The sequence below is a fragment of the Solea senegalensis genome, linkage group LG13, assembly GCF_019176455.1.
Source record: "Solea senegalensis isolate Sse05_10M linkage group LG13, IFAPA_SoseM_1, whole genome shotgun sequence".
Classification (NCBI taxonomy): Eukaryota; Metazoa; Chordata; class Actinopteri; order Pleuronectiformes; family Soleidae; genus Solea; species Solea senegalensis.
This window is the reverse complement of record NC_058033.1, coordinates 13,334,364-13,352,285: the sequence shown is the minus strand read 5'-3', so window position 1 is coordinate 13,352,285 and position 17,922 is coordinate 13,334,364. Positions and strand designations below refer to the sequence as shown.

At 41.5% G+C, this 17,922-nt stretch overlaps 2 protein-coding genes across 3 annotated transcripts in view; both read right to left on the bottom strand.

The window, feature by feature from the left end:
* Positions 1-6,913: 6,913 nt before the first annotated feature.
* On the bottom strand, positions 6,914-11,854 carry hspb1 (heat shock protein, alpha-crystallin-related, 1). Its single transcript, XM_044041610.1, has 3 exons — positions 11,353-11,854; positions 7,806-7,869; positions 6,914-7,403 (listed from the first exon to the last, which is right to left on the bottom strand). Exons 1-3 carry the CDS (start codon positions 11,738-11,740, stop codon positions 7,247-7,249), a joined length of 609 nt encoding a protein of 202 aa, XP_043897545.1. The 5' UTR covers positions 11,741-11,854; the 3' UTR covers positions 6,914-7,246.
* Positions 11,855-15,951: 4,097 nt separating this feature from the next.
* srrm3 (serine/arginine repetitive matrix 3) overlaps positions 15,952-17,922 on the bottom strand; it is a 35,550-nt gene continuing 33,579 nt past the window's right edge. For both annotated transcript variants that reach the window (XM_044041608.1, XM_044041609.1), the window contains exon 13: positions 15,952-16,816. In XM_044041608.1, the coding sequence (XP_043897543.1) occupies positions 16,561-16,816 (256 nt within the window). In that variant the 3' untranslated portion in view covers positions 15,952-16,560. The remainder of the gene's footprint in view (positions 16,817-17,922) is intronic.

The window sequence follows — 17,922 nt, the reverse complement described above, 5'->3', positions numbered from 1 at the left end:
TGCCAAGAACAGTACGTATACAATATATAGCGGACCATAAATGACATTATAAAAATAAAAGAATGAATTAATGCATAGAGAAATAAAAAAAGAGAATGAATAAGTGGAAGAAATAAATGAATAAATGAAAGTTGGCCATAAAAAAACATTGATACATTTCTTCAATGTATATCTTTTTTTTCTAAATGAATTTATTTATTAATTCATTTACGTCTTCATTAATTCATTATTTTATTTCTTTATTTATTCATTCACTTGTTTTGGTCTTATTGTGTCATTTACGGTCCTCCATACTATAGTGAGATTCAACTCCAAACTCTCTGTAACAAGTTGAAATAATCTAATCTGAACCCTCCTGTGAAGACAGGAGTCAGCCAAAGATGATCATGATTCATTACTGTTTTAAAAGATGAAACGATTAAATGAAATTCCATAACTGGTCGTGTGGTTCGTGTGATTGTGAAACCAAAGTAAAATATCTCACAGAACTTGTTGCTGTGCCACACCCTGTGTGAGTGTCACGCAGTCTTATCTTAAGCTCTTGTTTCGTGTTTATTACTGTCAGACTTTGGTCCCTGTTCCTACTGTCGTAACGGCCTATCAGCAGGCCTTATCAATGAGCACAGTGTATTCAGTCACATCGGCGGTCGAGTGGTAAATATTCAACAAGGGAACGTCCCCATTGTTTCAGAGCATACACGTTTCTGACAAATCTTATAAGAAATGACAGTTGACCACATGCAGGGATCAGCCACCGCCGTCATTAGTGACGCATCATTTGACAGGTGACAACGGCCATGTTTCACTCACTGAGGGCTGGTGTTTGAGTGTTTGGCACGTACACAAGACACTGATTTACAACATGGGTGGAACATGATTCAGGCTAATAAACCACCAAGTAAACATAGCCAGCAACTACAGAGCTCTAATATCTTCTTCTTTTGGCTTCACCCCCACAGCGGATCATCTGCCTCTATCTTGCCCTGTCCGTCCCTCATGTCCTCTCTTTCACAACATCTATGAACCTTCTCTGTGCCCGTCCTCTTTTCCGCTCCATCTTCAACATCCTTTGTGTGATATAATCACATATCCCTCCTCCTCTGCACGTGACCAAACCATCTCAACCTTGACTCTCTGGCTTTATTTCCATAACCATTCAACCGGAGCTGTCCCTTGAAAATATTTCTAATCCTAATCCTCCATCCTGGTCACTCCCAATGAAAATATCATTATAGCACTACCACCTCCTGATATCTTATATCATATAAAATGCCACCGTAGAAAGTCAACAGTACAAAAGAATTCACATTTGTGAACATCTTCATTTTCAATGTACAGTGGTTCATTTATAAACACAAATGCCCTAAACTAACCTTATCCTCAGACTTCATCACGACCAGACTTATTTGTCCATCACAACTACTAGAAAATCAGTCCAAAAGGTTCATGTTTTCAGGGCCATCTACAGTAACTCCCTATTTGGACAGGATTAGCCTTACATGCAGAGGTGAGGTAAAATAATCATTACCAGAGCTTCTCAGTGACTTTAGTCCCTTCTGTCAGACTGTGACATGTTTGCCATTAATCATTACCGTTGATGTAAGATCGGAAGAAAAGGTCCGGAGAAATAGGTAATACTAATTCCTTTGCAAACAGACCAGCAGTAAATATGAGTGTAAATAATTCTGTCATATCCTGTTTACAAGTAGTTCTCTGTGGATGTTCATGGAGCATGGAGGGTTCTTGAAGACGACAGCAGGATTTCTGACTGCTTTAGTTAAGTATAGTAAGTAACTATAAGTTACGTACACACCTCGCTATACATGACCAAACACAGTATTATATTGTACATTTTATTGTGACAGTGGTGTGTAAATCGATTTCCTCCTCCCACTTGTGGTAGTTTTACTGAGATTTCTTATCCAGTGTGAATTGGTCATTAATATTACACATGTCCTGTGGTAAAATGACATTACTCCAGCTAATCCCATCTTTTATCACCAGTTAAGATAAAGTATGGTGCCTTTGCTAACCACGTTGCTTTTCTTAGTAAAATGAGTAAAATGTCTGTATACAAGAAGAAACACTGATTGTACAATAATTAGCAATATTTATGTTGATGACGATCTAAATAACATTTATGATTTTCCGACTGAGGAGCTCGTCTCATCTCGGCCGCGTGGAGTGGATGAGGGAGCGTCCAATCAGCGGCCTGGTTGCCAATAGTGCTTCACATGAGGCGGTTCCCTGGTTATAGCTTGTGAATTGATGGGGACTGGCATGAATAATTTAGGCCTGCATTACACTGGAAGGAAATGGTGACTCATGGAAGAGGAAAAGCTGAAATGCTAAGTGGTTTTTAGAGACTGCTGCCTTGTGTTAACCCAATGTCTGTGTGGCTTCCATGAATAGTACACAGCCGCTCCTCTGTAGCCGATATGAGCCCTGGATATATCATGTGCTCACATACACGACACCCGCGTTCAGAATACATACTCTCAGACTTTCACCACACACAAATAGATCAAGCTAATGGCGGCTAATAAGTTAGTTTGTCACCACAGGTCTGGAACCATAGAGGGGAAAATCAGCACTGGTCCGTGTCTGTTATCTACGCTGTGTAACTATACAACGAGCTGGAGGCTCGCTGCATAGCAGAGCACTCTATAAATAGATCTCCCCTGCAGCTTGCCAGTCAAGAGTAGAGTTAGTATGTGCATTAGTGGGCTGGCACGCAACATGAACTGGCTCCAAGTTGACAGGAAGGAAGGAAAAGAAGGGATAAAGAAAAAAAAAGTGGCTTTAATCCAGAGAGATATTTACAGATTTACAAGAAGACCTGGCTTCATACGTGACATACAGCTGAGCCGTGTATTGATTGCACCACAGCCCACAGCTACTGATTGTTGATGTGATGTTCACATGCTGATCCTGGCCTAGTTCATCAGTTTATCCTGAATCTATAGTGCCGTCAAAAGTAATGGAGAGTAATCGATTACTAAATTAACTATTTTGATAAACAGTTTGAGTGTTACTGTCCAGGGTGTACCCCGCCTATCGCCCTATGTCAGCTGAGATTGGCACAGCGCCCCCGTGACCCTCATGTGGAGGATAAAGCGGTAGAAAGTGGATGGATGGAGTGTATTTTTTTTAATTATCTGATTTTATTAGCTAATCCTTTGATTTATGGACATTTCTGACATTTCATGGACCAAGCAATTAAGAAAATAATTGTCACATTCATGGATTATGAAGACCAAATGTAAAGTTATATCAGTTTGGTTCCCAAATGTTTTCTGCTGGGCCCTCTTAGGCAGATGAAACATGTTAAGGCCCCCCAACCAAAGCCATACCCCTAACCTTAAACATACCTCAACAATTCACATTTTCATCCTAACTTTAACTACAGCCTTAGACATGACATTTTCATTAGAACTAGGTTTGGGTCTCAGTGTGGGACTGGCAAGGTTTGGTGTTGATACCAAAGATCATCCTGAAAAGGTGCCAAAGCAAGTACACACCCAAAATTACAAACACTCTGAGCAGGGTGTTAAGTGTGCAGTCCAGCTTTAGGGCATGTTCAACTCTCATTTTGCTAGATACACAGCACGTCTAGACACGCATTGCTATTTAAGTGGCAAATGCAGGAAACTGCAGCAGTGAACGATTCTCTGCTGAGGAGATGGATCAAGAACCCTTCACTGAGTGGCAGGTATGTGGTCGTGTCCTTGGCTGGTGAACCCACTGTCTTTTAATCCTCTGTCCCATCAACAACTTACGGACGTGTATTGCATTCACCTAAAATAATTTTTTCCGGGTCTTTTTTAATGAGTTTTTTTTTTCACGGTCTGTTTTTACAAGATTTTTTTTTCCAGAAAAAAAAAACAAAAAAACTTGGTAACACAGAGTGTACATACAGAGTGTACATGTATCGTGAACCCACCTATGTGGACACATTTAGTGCAACGTTTAAATCAGCATGAAGGAGAGCGAGTGGAAGCAGGAAGACACTTTTCATTAGAATAAAAAAACATACCTGCTACTCCTTTCACAAATGTATCCCACATTTGCGAGCAGTGCAGCTGCCTCATTTGCATGCATCATTGACCTTGCCCCCTTGTTATTACTCCACCCCTTAGGGGGTGCACCCCACAGTTTGGGCACCACTGGCTTATATAATTAAGGTTTCTATATTGCGAGCCAACATAACATAAGCCTGTTTCTGAGTTGTGCATTTTCAGTGCGTTACTAGGTGACAGAAACAGTCATTTGAGTTTATTGAAATCCTGTCGAACCACTGTCCTGCATGTTCCTCTCATCTTTCCCTGCTCCAGCACACCTGATTTCAATGAATGGCTCGTTATCAGGCTTCTGCAGAGCTTGATAACGAGCTGATCATTTGAATCAGGTGTGTTGAGAAACACTGTTAAATAAAAATGACAATGTAGAAAGAAACCACTATTGTATTTCCTTGACTTACCTTTTTTCTTTTTTCACTATAGGAGCCATCGCCATTGTCTTGCGTGCATCTTTGACTTTGTCTGGTTCCATTTGAAGTCTGAAGAAGAAAACATTATCCATTGTGAGATGTAAATACATTTTAGTCAGAAACTAGAGCAAAATACAGTTTTGTGTGATAATTCACTCTCTCCAGACATTTATTGTAACGTTAATCATGACAAAACCAAACATTTCACACACTGAGTTGTTCATTAAAATGATTTTACTTACTTCAGCTCCTTCCTGGGTCTGTGTTTATCCAATAACAGAAAGTGGCTGATTGATGTAGGAGTGTGTTCCAAACAGTTCTGGACACTTCGAACCTCATTTCTGGGGCTCACTCCTGCTTCAAGTTCCCCTGCTGCTCAGCCTGGGACTTTAAAATACCATGTGTGGCCACAAGGAGGCACTATGGTCGCTTTAAACAGAGAGTTGCAGACAGCAGCATGCACCAACGTTGTTATACAGCAGGGGTGTCAATGAGTAAAATAATAGCATAATGAATTTATTTAGTTGAATTTAATGAATCTTTTCACAAAACATATTATGAAAAACCTGAAAATATTATGTTTAAGTTGACACATGTTTACACATGTGCATTACAACTTACAGATTACAGTGGATCTACAAAGGTACAAAACACTTCCAGTATTTCACTTATGATTATACAGCAATAACATCTGGGCTCAGTTGACCTGTAATTAATGTTACATTAAGTACTGAAATATTCTGCTCAAGTAAAGGTACCACTATTTTGAATGTATTTCAGTATAAGTAAAAGTACTGTTCTAAAATATAGTGTGTGGAGAAAAAACAACAACATTTTATGTTTAGATATCTAAATAGTGTTAAAGCCCACATAGACCGGAAGCTCCAATTAACGCTGCGTTTGTGTGTGTGTGTATCTGCGTCATTACCTCGTTTATGAAACCCTAAAGTTTCAGAACAACAGTTCAGCCACTGCTGAGAAAATAGTGTTGTATTGTTTTCCTGGGCTCTGCAAAGCGGATCGGCACTTCCTTAATTTGATGTCGTCATCAGAAATCCTCACCACTCCTCTCACCACCGTAGCACCTCCTGGTGCGGCACTAGTCCGGGCACATCCGGTTGCGTACATTCAACCGCAGAAGAAGAAGAACTACTCTCGTTGTAGCTGCTGAGATGCAGAGCATCCACCGTGCCAGAGGGGGAGCTGTGTATCTGAGAGCTGGCCTATCTATTACATCACTTCCAGGTACCTGGCCAATCACAGGACAGTGGGAAAGCTCTCGTTGGCTGGCCAATCACAACACAGTCCACATTCTAGGGGTGTGGTTTTGGTCTGAAACAGCGCAGCTGACGAGAGCGTCAGTGAGGAGATATTTTGATCGGCTCGTTTGCAGCGATTAGGAGGTTTTTAATCATGAAAACAAGTTAATATATGTAAGTAGACCTCCATAACTAACATATATGTGTGATACAAGCATTCATTTTAAAACCCAAAGTCACCAAACCGGTTTACTTGTTTAATTCAATTTCAATTTCATGAAAGTGCAGATTTATACTAAATTACTAAAATACTTTGATTTTATTTGCCTCTGAGGTAAAAAAACAACAAAATCCCCCCAAAATGGCACAAGTAAATAACGCAATAGTCAAACAGTGGGTACTCTAACACACACACACAAATAATTGACTTTAAAAAAAGAAGAAAAGAAATACTAATAAAAGTCACAACATAGCTTCATTTTAAGCCAACTATAAATCCCCCACACCTTTTAGCCTCTGCCTCATCTGTCGTGTTCTCACTCTCACAAAGTAAAGGACATTTTCATCAAAAATGCACAAATACATCAACAGAAACATTCTTTATTAAGCAGTTTAACACAGTGCAGCTCAACGTGGGGGATGCTCCATTTCCTCGTACCCGTGGACTAGGGCAGCAACAGTTCATCAGTTCATCACTTATTCATTAATGAATGAATTGCAGACTTGTAAATCATGTATTTGGTCTATTTCTCAGATTTGTTCCTCCTTAAATGATGTCGTCATATGGTTTATGGACAGGACATTTGAGGACATCATCATTTTGATGTCTCGGAACCATATTCTGAACTCAACAACTTATCATAGCAATTTTGTGTTGTAAATGATAAATGACGAATGTAAGACGAGTTCAATGATCAAATGCTTTCATTTTTCACTTCATATGCATTTTCTTAATGTCACACTAAATGTTTACCACAATTCATTTTTTGTCCCTTCCAGCCACCATTACAGGTCCCTTATTCTTACTCATTGGACCTTAAACAAATGGAGCTGAATCAGGTTGCCTCTTCCACAGAGAGGAAGACCACTGACATGTCATGTCACCAGAATACAAAGAAGAACATTTGTAGCTTACAAAAAGAATAAAAAGAGACTCGAGACCCGGTGTGTTTACTGTTCTTTATTTGGTTAACTGAATAGTTCAACTTCCAAAGGCAACTGTAGATGGAACAGTCTATTTCCAGTCGGGGGGAGGGGGGGCACATAGAAAAAAACACTTGATGGTATGATCCCTGCCGTCATTGTCCACTTTGCTCTTGTCTTTAGTTTGTGAAGGCAGCATGGAGGTGATGTGAGGAAGGTGTGGTGGAGAGAAAGGAGGCAAAGCTCAAGTGTGCAAAGACGTGTTTACACAGTGCTGGGTTTAACTCATCACCTCAGACAGAGGGGGAGGCCAGGGTAATCCCTCGTTCTTTCATCTCCACCCCGCTCTTTCCTCCTACTTCTTCACCACACCACCTTTGTTGTCCACAGTGACGGGTATCGTAATCTCTGACGACTCGATGGCTGGTTTGATCAAAGGAGCCTCGACAGTGAGCACGCCCTCGGGAGACAGAGAGGAGACCACCTGCTCGACGTTAGCGGAGGACGGGAGGCTGGAAGAAAGAGGAGGACGCACAGTTAGGACACAGAGGAAATGTTGGAAAATGCACAGTGTAAGGCCTCTGGTGAATGATGCGTGTTGTGGCCCCTGGATGGCAGCAGAGCACTGAAGCTACAAACTCAGACAGAGGAAGAGGAGGAAGAAGAGGAAGAAGAGGAGGCTGCTGCTGCTTTTCAGAGCATGAAATTCATCCTTCTGCAGACCAGGCCGATCAAACACCAAAGCAGCAAAGCCATGATAGGGGAATGAGGCCTGAGAGAGTCCACCAAACAGCCACAGCAGCAAACCCATTTTTATTAGGAAAATCTGTTTGTGAGCGAGTTGAACAGCAGAGAATATGATTGCAATAAAAAGTCATAATTATTTATTGGTTTTTTTAGATGGAATAACTTACGTGTATTTCCTGGTGAAGCTTCTGGACACAAAGCCATGCTCGTCTTTCCTCTCCTCGTGCTTGCCTGAGGACACAAGCAACACTGTTTACTTTATCTGAAGTATGAGCTCACTTTAAAAAGCTCTAAATAAAGTGTTATAATGTAAGAAGAAATACTTTCTGTTTGTAAGATGCATAAACAATATGCCACTGGGAAAATAAATAAATGGTGTTGAGCAAATGTATTTACACTCTAATCAATACTTTTACAACTCTTACACTAACTACGATAATAATGAGCAGTCGTGACTTTATTGCTTAATTGTTTTAAAAAAAATAAGAATAGTAAAACATAATCAGTCATTCTTCTGGTTTTCTTGTTTAATTCAAAAATAACCCTACTAAAAAAATGCTAATTAATACCAGGACACTTTTGCGATTACTGCCCTCTAAGGATATAAAAAAACAAGAGTGACACTGGTGTGGTGTAAATACAGTAACACAACTATAATTAATGCAATTAATTATACAGCCCTGCACATTTTTGGTGACAAACACTTGCACAGCCACACTCGAGTCCCCACACTCTCTGACCCTGCAGATTTAGAAGGTGCAGAGGTGTTGTTCTCTCTCAGATCGCTCGGTTCATCAGAACATTATTATGCTGAAAGGTTTATGAAGCTAAGGACGCTTTCCTCGAGTCTCATTCTTCACATAGATTTGCCCCAATAAACAGTCCAGTACAATCACCACCTTATATTTAGCCAGAGACAGGAGCCGTTTTAATGTTAGCTCAGAGGCTGGTGACGGGGGTAGAGGCCTCTTTTGTGGTGGTATTTTTATCTTGCACGGCCACCAAAGATCCCGGCAGTCTTAATCCCGTCCCATCAGTCTCTCAAGGGCTCAGATTGCTCGACTGTAATGCTGGAAAAATCGCCGTGCGTCCAGCTCTACAGAAATACATTTGTTATGACAACGTGTTGATAAAGTTTCTTCCCACAGGACGGCCACAAAATTACACAGCCATTGTCAGTGAGAGTCCGGCACATTTTCAGTTTTCAACACGACGGGTCATTGGTGTCGGAATAGACATGAGATTAAAACTGTATTGCAAATGAAATGTAACTTGTACCCTTCAAGCGTTACCTTCTTAGAAAAGTAACTGTAAGACGTCCTTATGTTGTAGTGGCAACTGTGCTGTATGTCATCCCTCACATGCACGTGCATATCATGGCCAGGGTTCCCACAGTTCCTTGAAAGTTTGTGAATTGGAAAAGAAAATTTCCAGGCCCTGGAAAGTTTTTGAAAACCCTAAAAAGACATGGGTCATCTAAAGTGCTTGAATTTTGTGCAAGAAAGAAGTTAAGTTGATATTTAGGTAAATGTCTCCCACGGCCTTGTTTGTTATGACGCCACCTATTGCTTCACGCATGGAGACTTACGTAAAACAACCGTTGAGTCCTAGTTACTAGCGGTGTTGTGAACACTTTACATTGATTCCATGCAGGACAATGAGCAAGTAACGCTAAGCAACAGAGAGCAAATGACGTGATGCCTGGGAAATGCAAATTCCAAGATCTCTGAGTCACCAAATGAAAGATCCCAAGGACAATCACTTGGCCAGATGCAGGGCGTGCTGCAAATCAATAAAAGTGGACGCCACGGGCGAAGCAGCGCTTACAATTCCCTTTTCAATTGCCCTCCCATCTTAAGCTGTGTTGGCACATTCAGTCCTTGAGGGAATTGATCCTGGAATGTGGGAACCCCCAGACGGCAGCTGTCATGCAGTGCAAAGTATAGAAGTCTCAGTCCTGTGTGTCATTTTCTTATGTGATATTCTTGTACTATTGACCAAAAATAATAGTTGACTCCACTGTGCATATGTGGAGTCATGCAACCACAGCACCCAGCTCAGTGGATGAGTGAAATGGTGCAAATTCCAGAATAAAAAAAAAAATAAAAAAAAATTAGCAGAAAAGATAATTAAAGATACAATATGCAACATCTCTGCATTGCAATATCTAAAAATCACAACACCAATGTTATATATTTACTTTAAACCCATAAAGATCCATTTAAATTACTATTTAATTGCATTGTTGTCTTTACCGGTCTCTCCTGGGGCAAACTTGCTATGAAACATCAGAGTGAAGAAGTTGTCTTTTGTCATTACTGGATCACGATACTTTATTGCCACTTGCTGCACTTTTGGAGCTCTGGCATCACAACAACACAACAGTGCATCCCATGATCCTATACACTGATTCCTGAAATCAAGCGTTGCTATTGTTTAGACCCACAGTGGCATAAATTAGGTACCGTGCATTTGAATTGTGCTCATTAACTCATCTGGTCATGTCTTACAGTCTTACATAAAGAGCGAACATCATAACCCGTTACCGCCGGCACAGAAAAGACATGAGCTGACAAATTCCACTCGGACTGAATCGCAGGCTTTGTTTGTCTTTGTTGTCCCCTGCGTGTCCGGCCTCTCACCGGTGAGACAGTCAGTGATAGACAGTGTGTCCCTGAACCCTGCGCCTGGACGTGATCCAGCAATCCTTTTAAAGCAGCAAGACACACGGGGAGAGTGAGGGCACAGAGGCCCAAAGTGACTCGGAGAGAAAAGAGCTTGAGGTTTCAGAGAGCTGAGTCATTACACCATCTATTCCACACCTCCATGTTTGCAGCTTTTGCTTTGCTTCACAAGCAACGACAATAAAATAACAAAAAAAAAACCAAATACATTTCACGTTGAGAATTTTTTTTTTTTACTGTGAGCTGCTGTAAGAGTCGACTCCCACACATTGAATTGTTTTGCACAGACTCTAGGCATGCATCCAAACGCCTCCCGCCCTCCGATGAACTGGATCCCACATCAAAAAGGATGTTGTGCAACTCTGCAGCGATGCATCTGCCGTGTATCTTTGACTTGGTCAAAACACAGTACACCTAAGTGCCCTATGTTATTACCGTCATCACCTCGGATATTTCATTTAATTTTATATCATAATAACATATAAAGTGGGCACTGCAGTCCAAATTCAAAACACTTTGTCTTCTAACGTTAGCATCTGTCTTCAAATTCTGATTCCAGAATTGTGATGTGCCACTAGTTGTGTTATTGGTGGGTGGAACAACATAATCATAAACTCAAAACGTTACTTCAAATCGGTGAAATAGTGGCTGCACACAATAGCATGAAGTTAGCATCCCATTCTGTGTGGGAGGGGTGGGCGCTCTGAGCATGTGCCACAGCTCCCATCTACCAGCTTAAACATGGAAACAACACAAGAAGAAGAAAGCGGTGACAAAAACGCGGTGAAATTCAGACCAATACACTTTCTGGACTAACAAGATGCATTTTATTTTATGCTCCGTTATATTAATTTAACACGTTTCCACAAGTGCAATTTGCATTACTGTAATTACACGACGGGAAATTGCAACCGTTTCTGAAATCTGACAAGTTGCACGACAAAGCTAACATGTGGTTATTATGGTAATTTCACTCGTGCTCTTTCAGGACACTGGCGGAGGAGAGAGTGGGAAGAACACCTGTACTCACCAGTGATCTCCACCACACCATCCTTGGTCTTCACCACCAGCTCCTCAGGGGAGAACTGATTGACATCCAGCGACACCTTCCAGCTGTCTTGGGTCTGCTTGACCTCCGACACGCCGCTGCTCACCTGGCGGGAAAGGGCACGTGCCTGATGGGCCATCAAGGCACCAGGATACATCATGGGGCTGTGGGGCATCATGACGCCCATGTCTGGGGCCAGGATGGGGGGCCGCATGTACCCCGGCCAGTGGGTGCCCTGGAATGCGGCGATGTCCTCCGGCGCGGCCGGCATGCCGAAGGCCTGGTCAAATATGCGGCTGTGGTGCCAGTCACGGAAAGGGTCCCAGCTCGGGGTGCGGAGCATCGTGAACGGAATCCGTCTCTCGGCCATGGCTGCTGTGTTTAGGGCTTGTTGTTGTTGCTGTGATAAAGAGCTGCTGACTTTGGCCTGTTTGAAAATGTTTCTCCAGTGTGGCGTCTGCCTCTCAGCTGGGCTTTTATACACACACAGAAGCCACCACCCTGTCATCAGAGTTGAGAGTCCTCCCCTCTGACTCGGGGCCCTCACATCTCTCAGCCCCCCCTCCCAACACCATTATAGAAGCTACTCGAATGTCTATTTGTGGCAGGCGAAGCACATGAATGGAATCTAACAGGAAGGCCCTCCCTCCCTCTGTAACAGCTGTACTGTTAAACCTGCCCTCTCTCTCACTCTCACACACACACACACACACACACACACACGCTCTGGACATCAGAAACTGCCAGAACAATCTGAGAGGCTGTTGAAAAGTCTTCCAAGCACATGCAGCCTCAGACTGAACATGCTATTTCTGACATGGCCCTGCACGGGGTCCAATATAGGCTATGACGTGACAGATTTATCATCAGCCACATATTAGTTCAACTGGTGAATGACAACTTGGGCCATGAATGCAAAAGTAACACAACATCATAAAAGTTATTTAAAAACCAAAACACTGAAGGCATGACAACGATTCCCCAGTATTTAAGAGTGACCCTGTAACCACTCATTGGTCTACATGTGACTTAGATGTTCAGGTGATAAATTCAGATTGTTCCTTTTTCCATTTGAAAACTCCCTGCACTGAAGTATCTATCGAGAAGATCTGCAATTTTCAGCTATAACTTCAATAATCACTGACTTCCCATGTGGTTGTTTTGTGACTTACGTGTTGAAAACATTGCACTGTGTTGAGATTTACACAGGAGACACAGGTTTACCATATAAGGCAGCAGCAGAGTGAGCAGCTCCTCTGTTTGCAGCCGCTACTGTGCGACTCTGCATCACGGGTAGATTATAAAAGCGATCAGTGACAAACACATAACAATAAACTAGTCCCATGTAGGGAGAAATATAACTCCAAAAGATATTCCCGGTGTAGATTACGACAGAAATAATACATTACAATGAGGAAACTCCTCCAGATATTTGTTTATCAAGACGCCGCACATTTTTGAATAAAGTGAGTTTAAAGTAGTTCTACCTGAAGTTTAATGCATCATCCATCAGAGAAAGGCCAAGTGAGAGACTCAAGTAGATGCTGGAGATCATTCAAACATATTCACAGAGACACTGAGAACAACAGAGGAGGAAAATACGCAGGTGGGCGGGGTTAATTGACCACAGGTGAAACTCATTAAGAGAAACGACAGGAAGTGACACAGACACTTCACAGATGTGTTCTCCACCGTCATCTTGGGGCCTAAGACTTTGATATTCATGATGATATTTCACAGAATTTCAAATGAAAAGTGCTTTCTTTTTTGCAATAATGACATTAATAGTGAAACCAGGGAATGCGGCTCTTAATTAGATTAGATGAAGTAGGCACTGCTTTCATTTTCAGGGGAATATAATGCCGTCGTTGGATGAAGAATATAGATGGATGGACTTTTTCAGGATGTTTAAGAACATTTAAGAATGTGGTCTGGTGTAGTCAAGGTGACTGATCTTTATAATGAGAAGAAACTAATCATTGTCATTCAAAGAACTAAGAAAATAGTGATATAAAACCCTCAGACGACGAGGGACTAGTATCATTTGTCTGTAGATAACTATTCTAAAGGTGAATAAGACACAGGAGGTAGAATCGGAGGCTTGTTCTTTAACTCAAACAGTTAACTAAGTAGTTAAGAAGACTTGATATCATTCCATCCTGACATGAAATGTAGGCACCAGAAGGGGTCTCTGTTCCACCATATGTGGGAATGTCCACAGCTACTTTTCGAGGTTTCCTCTTCTACCCCCAATGACGTTGTGATTTCAAACAACATACAGTCCTTGCACCAGGTTTGGTTTATGGAGGCTAAAAGAGGATTCACCTGCTCGCGGATGAAACGAGATGCTTCTCTGAAACTCTTACAAAATGATGGATGTATTGGTGGTCTGATTTAATAAGGCTGTGCTTGCTCTTGAGGAGGTCTATTTTTTGAATCATACGAAACGTGAGGCGCCGATGTCTGCCACCAACCCCAGTCTCTGATTAGATTGTTACCTGCACCCTATGAACTGTGGGTAATTCCCTCAGGCAGTGGAAAGTGGCCATAAAGTGCTCAAAATGGCCACTAGAGCGCTCTCGCACACTCTCACACACACACACACACTCATCTTGTTTAAAACAAAACACAATGGACTAGAAATTGTCCACAGAAAGGTTATAATTAAACAGATTAAGATTTAATTATTTGCCAGCGCAATTCAGAAATATAAATAAAACATATCTATATGAAATATATGATATGTTTGAATAAACTACGACGACTACTAAACTGACTTTCCCCACAAAAGGAACGAGCGCAGAAGAACTTTTGTTTCCCCATGTGTTTGTGTTTATTGTCAGGTCGAGTAACTTGAACATTACAAAGAAAGACGTGTAGAACCAAAGGTCTAATGTTATACCCGGAATAAATGAACAGGTTTGCAGAGTATTACACTTGTAGGGAATCACACTGGGAATAAAACACTGCGTGAGACTGGGCGAATGTTAAGGAAGACTGAGGGTGATCCCTGATTGTTTTGCCAGTTTGTTTAAAGTACCACTGAAGCTAGAGACAGTGAGGAGGCGCTATAGAGTCGCTGTTACGGAAGCAGCATTTTTTTACCCCATATTTAACCACCTTTAGCAGGAACACAGTACATCTGACAATAGGGACCAGTGTCAACATTCAGTTTCTGGGAAAATATCTTCATCCCCAAAAAGTCCCAACTTTCTGAAAGTTCTGGAACATTTTGAGTGGAGCTTGCAGCATTAGAAAGGAAATGCCTGATTATGCTCCAGCACTGGCGAGTAAAATGTTAATTACGATTAAAGTTCAGCATTTCATGTTTCACTTTGTTACAAATGCTTTTTTTTTTTTTTTCTCCTGCAGCAGGGTTAGCAGCAGCATGATTTAAGTCTCCATGTTTTCTATCGTTGTAGTGTTGCTATGACGCAGTTTTGTATTAATCAAACCATTTTCTTGTGGGCATTTGTCGCTCACATCATCAGGTTATTTGCTTAATCTGGTCTTTGGACGCAGGTAGCAACACAAAAGAAAACAGAAACCTTTTAGTTCCTTGAAAAAAAAGTCCTGGGGACTTTAACTTCCCTAAACATTTGGTCACAACATGGTTATATATATATATATATATATATATATATATATATATATACATATATATATACATATATATATATACATATATCCTCATTTTTCAAGCTGGTAACCAAGGGAAACACAGTGTGACCCATTTTTAAAAGGGGTTAGAGTGTGTAGTGGTGGTGAAACATACAGTATGGAGGAATCATGGACCATCCTCTCCACACATGATGTGAGATATTTTAGTTCTACTTCAGACTGACATCTCGCTTCTAATTAGAGGACGTGGCTTGCTTTAAAATAAAACACTACAGTAGGTCATGGGTGCCATAGTGGTAGTGGTGGTGGTGGGAGTGACGGCAGATGGAGACTCAAGTTCCACTGGCTAAAAATCAGAGTAAACATGATGCAGCAAATCTAGACGATGCTGCTGCTGCTGCCGCTGCTGCTGCTGCTGTTTGCTAAAGTGAATGAGAGACAGACTGTGTCTGTGTGAAACATGGTAAAACACCTGCAGCAATCTCATCCTCAAAGCACATCCCCGCTGCTTTACAACAAAAAATAAGAAATACATTAAATAATTCATAAATAGCCCGATAAATAAAACAAATAAATACAATAGATTCATAAATAGCCGTGGTCAATTCAACATGAGTGCATGGAGAATTTTTGCAGACAGTTTTCCTGTACAGTACCGTACAGAAGCCTGACCTACAGGCTACATACACACACACACACTCACACACGTGTGTGCACGCACATACACTCACGCACACACACACAGGATTATCAGAATAAACATAATAATTTAAATAGGGAAATAGGGGTAAAAGTACATAATACAAGTTTTTCGTTTGCAGGACTGTGAGCGCACACACCTTCATTTCCAGAGTTTCTCTCCTACGAGCAGCAAGACTCTGCTGATGCATCATGCGAAACAAAACCTCCTCAAAACTATATGGAATATACAGTGCATAGTTTACAAAGCCGGAACTTATATCTATACAGACAAACCTATACAGTACAATTTTCATCATAAAAAAGACCCCTTTTTTCTTTTGCTTTTTTTTCGTTGCTTCCAATTCATTCGCTGTCTTTTCTTTTGTTCTTTTCTTTTTGTTCTGTTGATCTGTGTGCTTCGGTGAAATGAAAGTCTTTGGGGGAGATGAGTACATGATGGGGAGAGTACAGTAAGCCATCTTTATGTCTTCTACTCAGCTCCTAGTTTTAGGATATAGATGTATATATACTGTATATTGATAAAGAATGAAGTTTCATTTTGGTTGTTTTGTGGCAGAAGAGAAAGGACGTGCTAACATACAGCAATATTTGTTCTTTGGGCTCCACCAAATCAATGTATGATAACCGATAATATGAACAGTGACACCTAATTTATAGTAATGTGCTCTGTTAAATAAGCTTCTCCTCTTTGATCCACGGCTCTGTGTAAGAGAGGGATAATAGTCGCAGGTCAAGGACTCGGGAGTCTCGGACTGAGCAGACACTGTCGAGAGCTTGTGAAAGGTATAGAGTAACTGGTGTGGAGTAAAGTCAGTTAAACTCGAGCTGCTTATCTGTTTGCTTTTGTTTTCCCTCCTTGCAGAGTGTTCAGAAGCCGGGGCTGTCGTAGCTGCTGCGGCTGTAGTAACTGTGGTGACTGCGGGAGTGGCTCCTGCTGCGGCTCCAGCTCCGGCTGCGGCTGCGACTCCAGCTGCGGCTCCTGCTCTGGCTGCGGTTGTGACTGCGGCTCCGGCTGCGGCTGTAGCTGCTGTAGCTGCGGCTGCGGCTGGACCGCGACGGGCTGCTGTCGGAGCTGGACGAGGAAGGACTGGGCCGGTAGTACGGGATCGGCCGCTTTCGAGCACTGGGGGATAAAAGAGGGAGGGGACACACTGTCAACGTTTACGTCAGACCAAGGCGACAAGTTTGAGGAGTTAGTGTCAGTGTGATCTGAAACTTATGTTAAATGATAGTTAATGTCAATCACGTGATGCATTAAGACTACATTTGTTTGCTCAGTGCAGAGACGGTTACTGAGGTGAGAGATCAGTACAGGATCTGAAAGGTAGTGACACACACACATAACCAGAGGAATTGTGGTTAGGCTCAAGGTTATTATAGTAAACAAAAACGAATAAAACAACTAAAAACTAAAATTGAAAAATTTCCGTTAACTGAAATAAAAATAAAACAATAACTAACTGAAACTGTTTACAAAACCAACAAAAACTAACTTTGTCTTTGTAAATGTATTTCACACATAAGCCTTTTGGGTTCATATGAAGTCTATTTATTTGTATTTTTAGTTTATTTTAAAGTTAAAACATGTTTTTTTTGTTGTGCTTTATTGTTTTATTTGGATCTATCTCTTTTTTAATTTTCTTTTTCTTTTATTTCTTTTATTGTCTAGCCCCTTACCGTAACCTTGACCATCACAACTAAATGTCTGATCCTGAATTAAACCCAAATGTGACCCTAACCCTAAAACTCCGTCTTAAACCCCGAAAAGCCCTTTAAAGATGTGAGGACCAGCCAAAATGTTCCTCACTCCCCATGGGTTACACAACTGTGCACACACATACAAGCAGACGCACACACACAGAGCACAGAAAAGTATATTGTTAGTTTAAGCTTTAGCTCAGACTGCCACTCAACAAGTGCTTCCTGAAAGGTAAATAAGCGGTTAGCTGCAGAAAGAACCTCTTCTTCTCAGTGGAGGCCAACGACACCCAGAAAGAAATCAGCAGTGTGAGGAGAGCCAAGTGCCATCAAGGTTTAGCTGATGTGTTTCCACCTGGTCCCTGCAGCTTCTGCAGTAAGTGTGGATCAGCTTTAATACACCTTGATAGCACTTTCATCTCCGTATCCCTGTGTTACCTGGTTAGTGCATAATCACAGAGGGATGCAGCGTTAGGACAGGTGTAAATATCAGGGAAGAGATGAAGGAGTAGAGAGAGAGCGAGAGAGAGG

Coding starts and splice junctions, on each gene's coding strand:
- hspb1 (XM_044041610.1), bottom strand. CDS start 11,740: ATGGCCGAGAGACGGATTCCGTTCACGATGCTCCGCACCCCGAGCTGG. Junction 7,870..11,352: donor TGGTGTGGTGGAGATCACTG/GTGAGTACAGGT, acceptor TTGTGTCCTCAG/GCAAGCACGAGGAGAGGAAA. Junction 7,404..7,805: donor AGCTTCACCAGGAAATACAC/GTAAGTTATTCC, acceptor TCTTTCTTCCAG/CCTCCCGTCCTCCGCTAACG.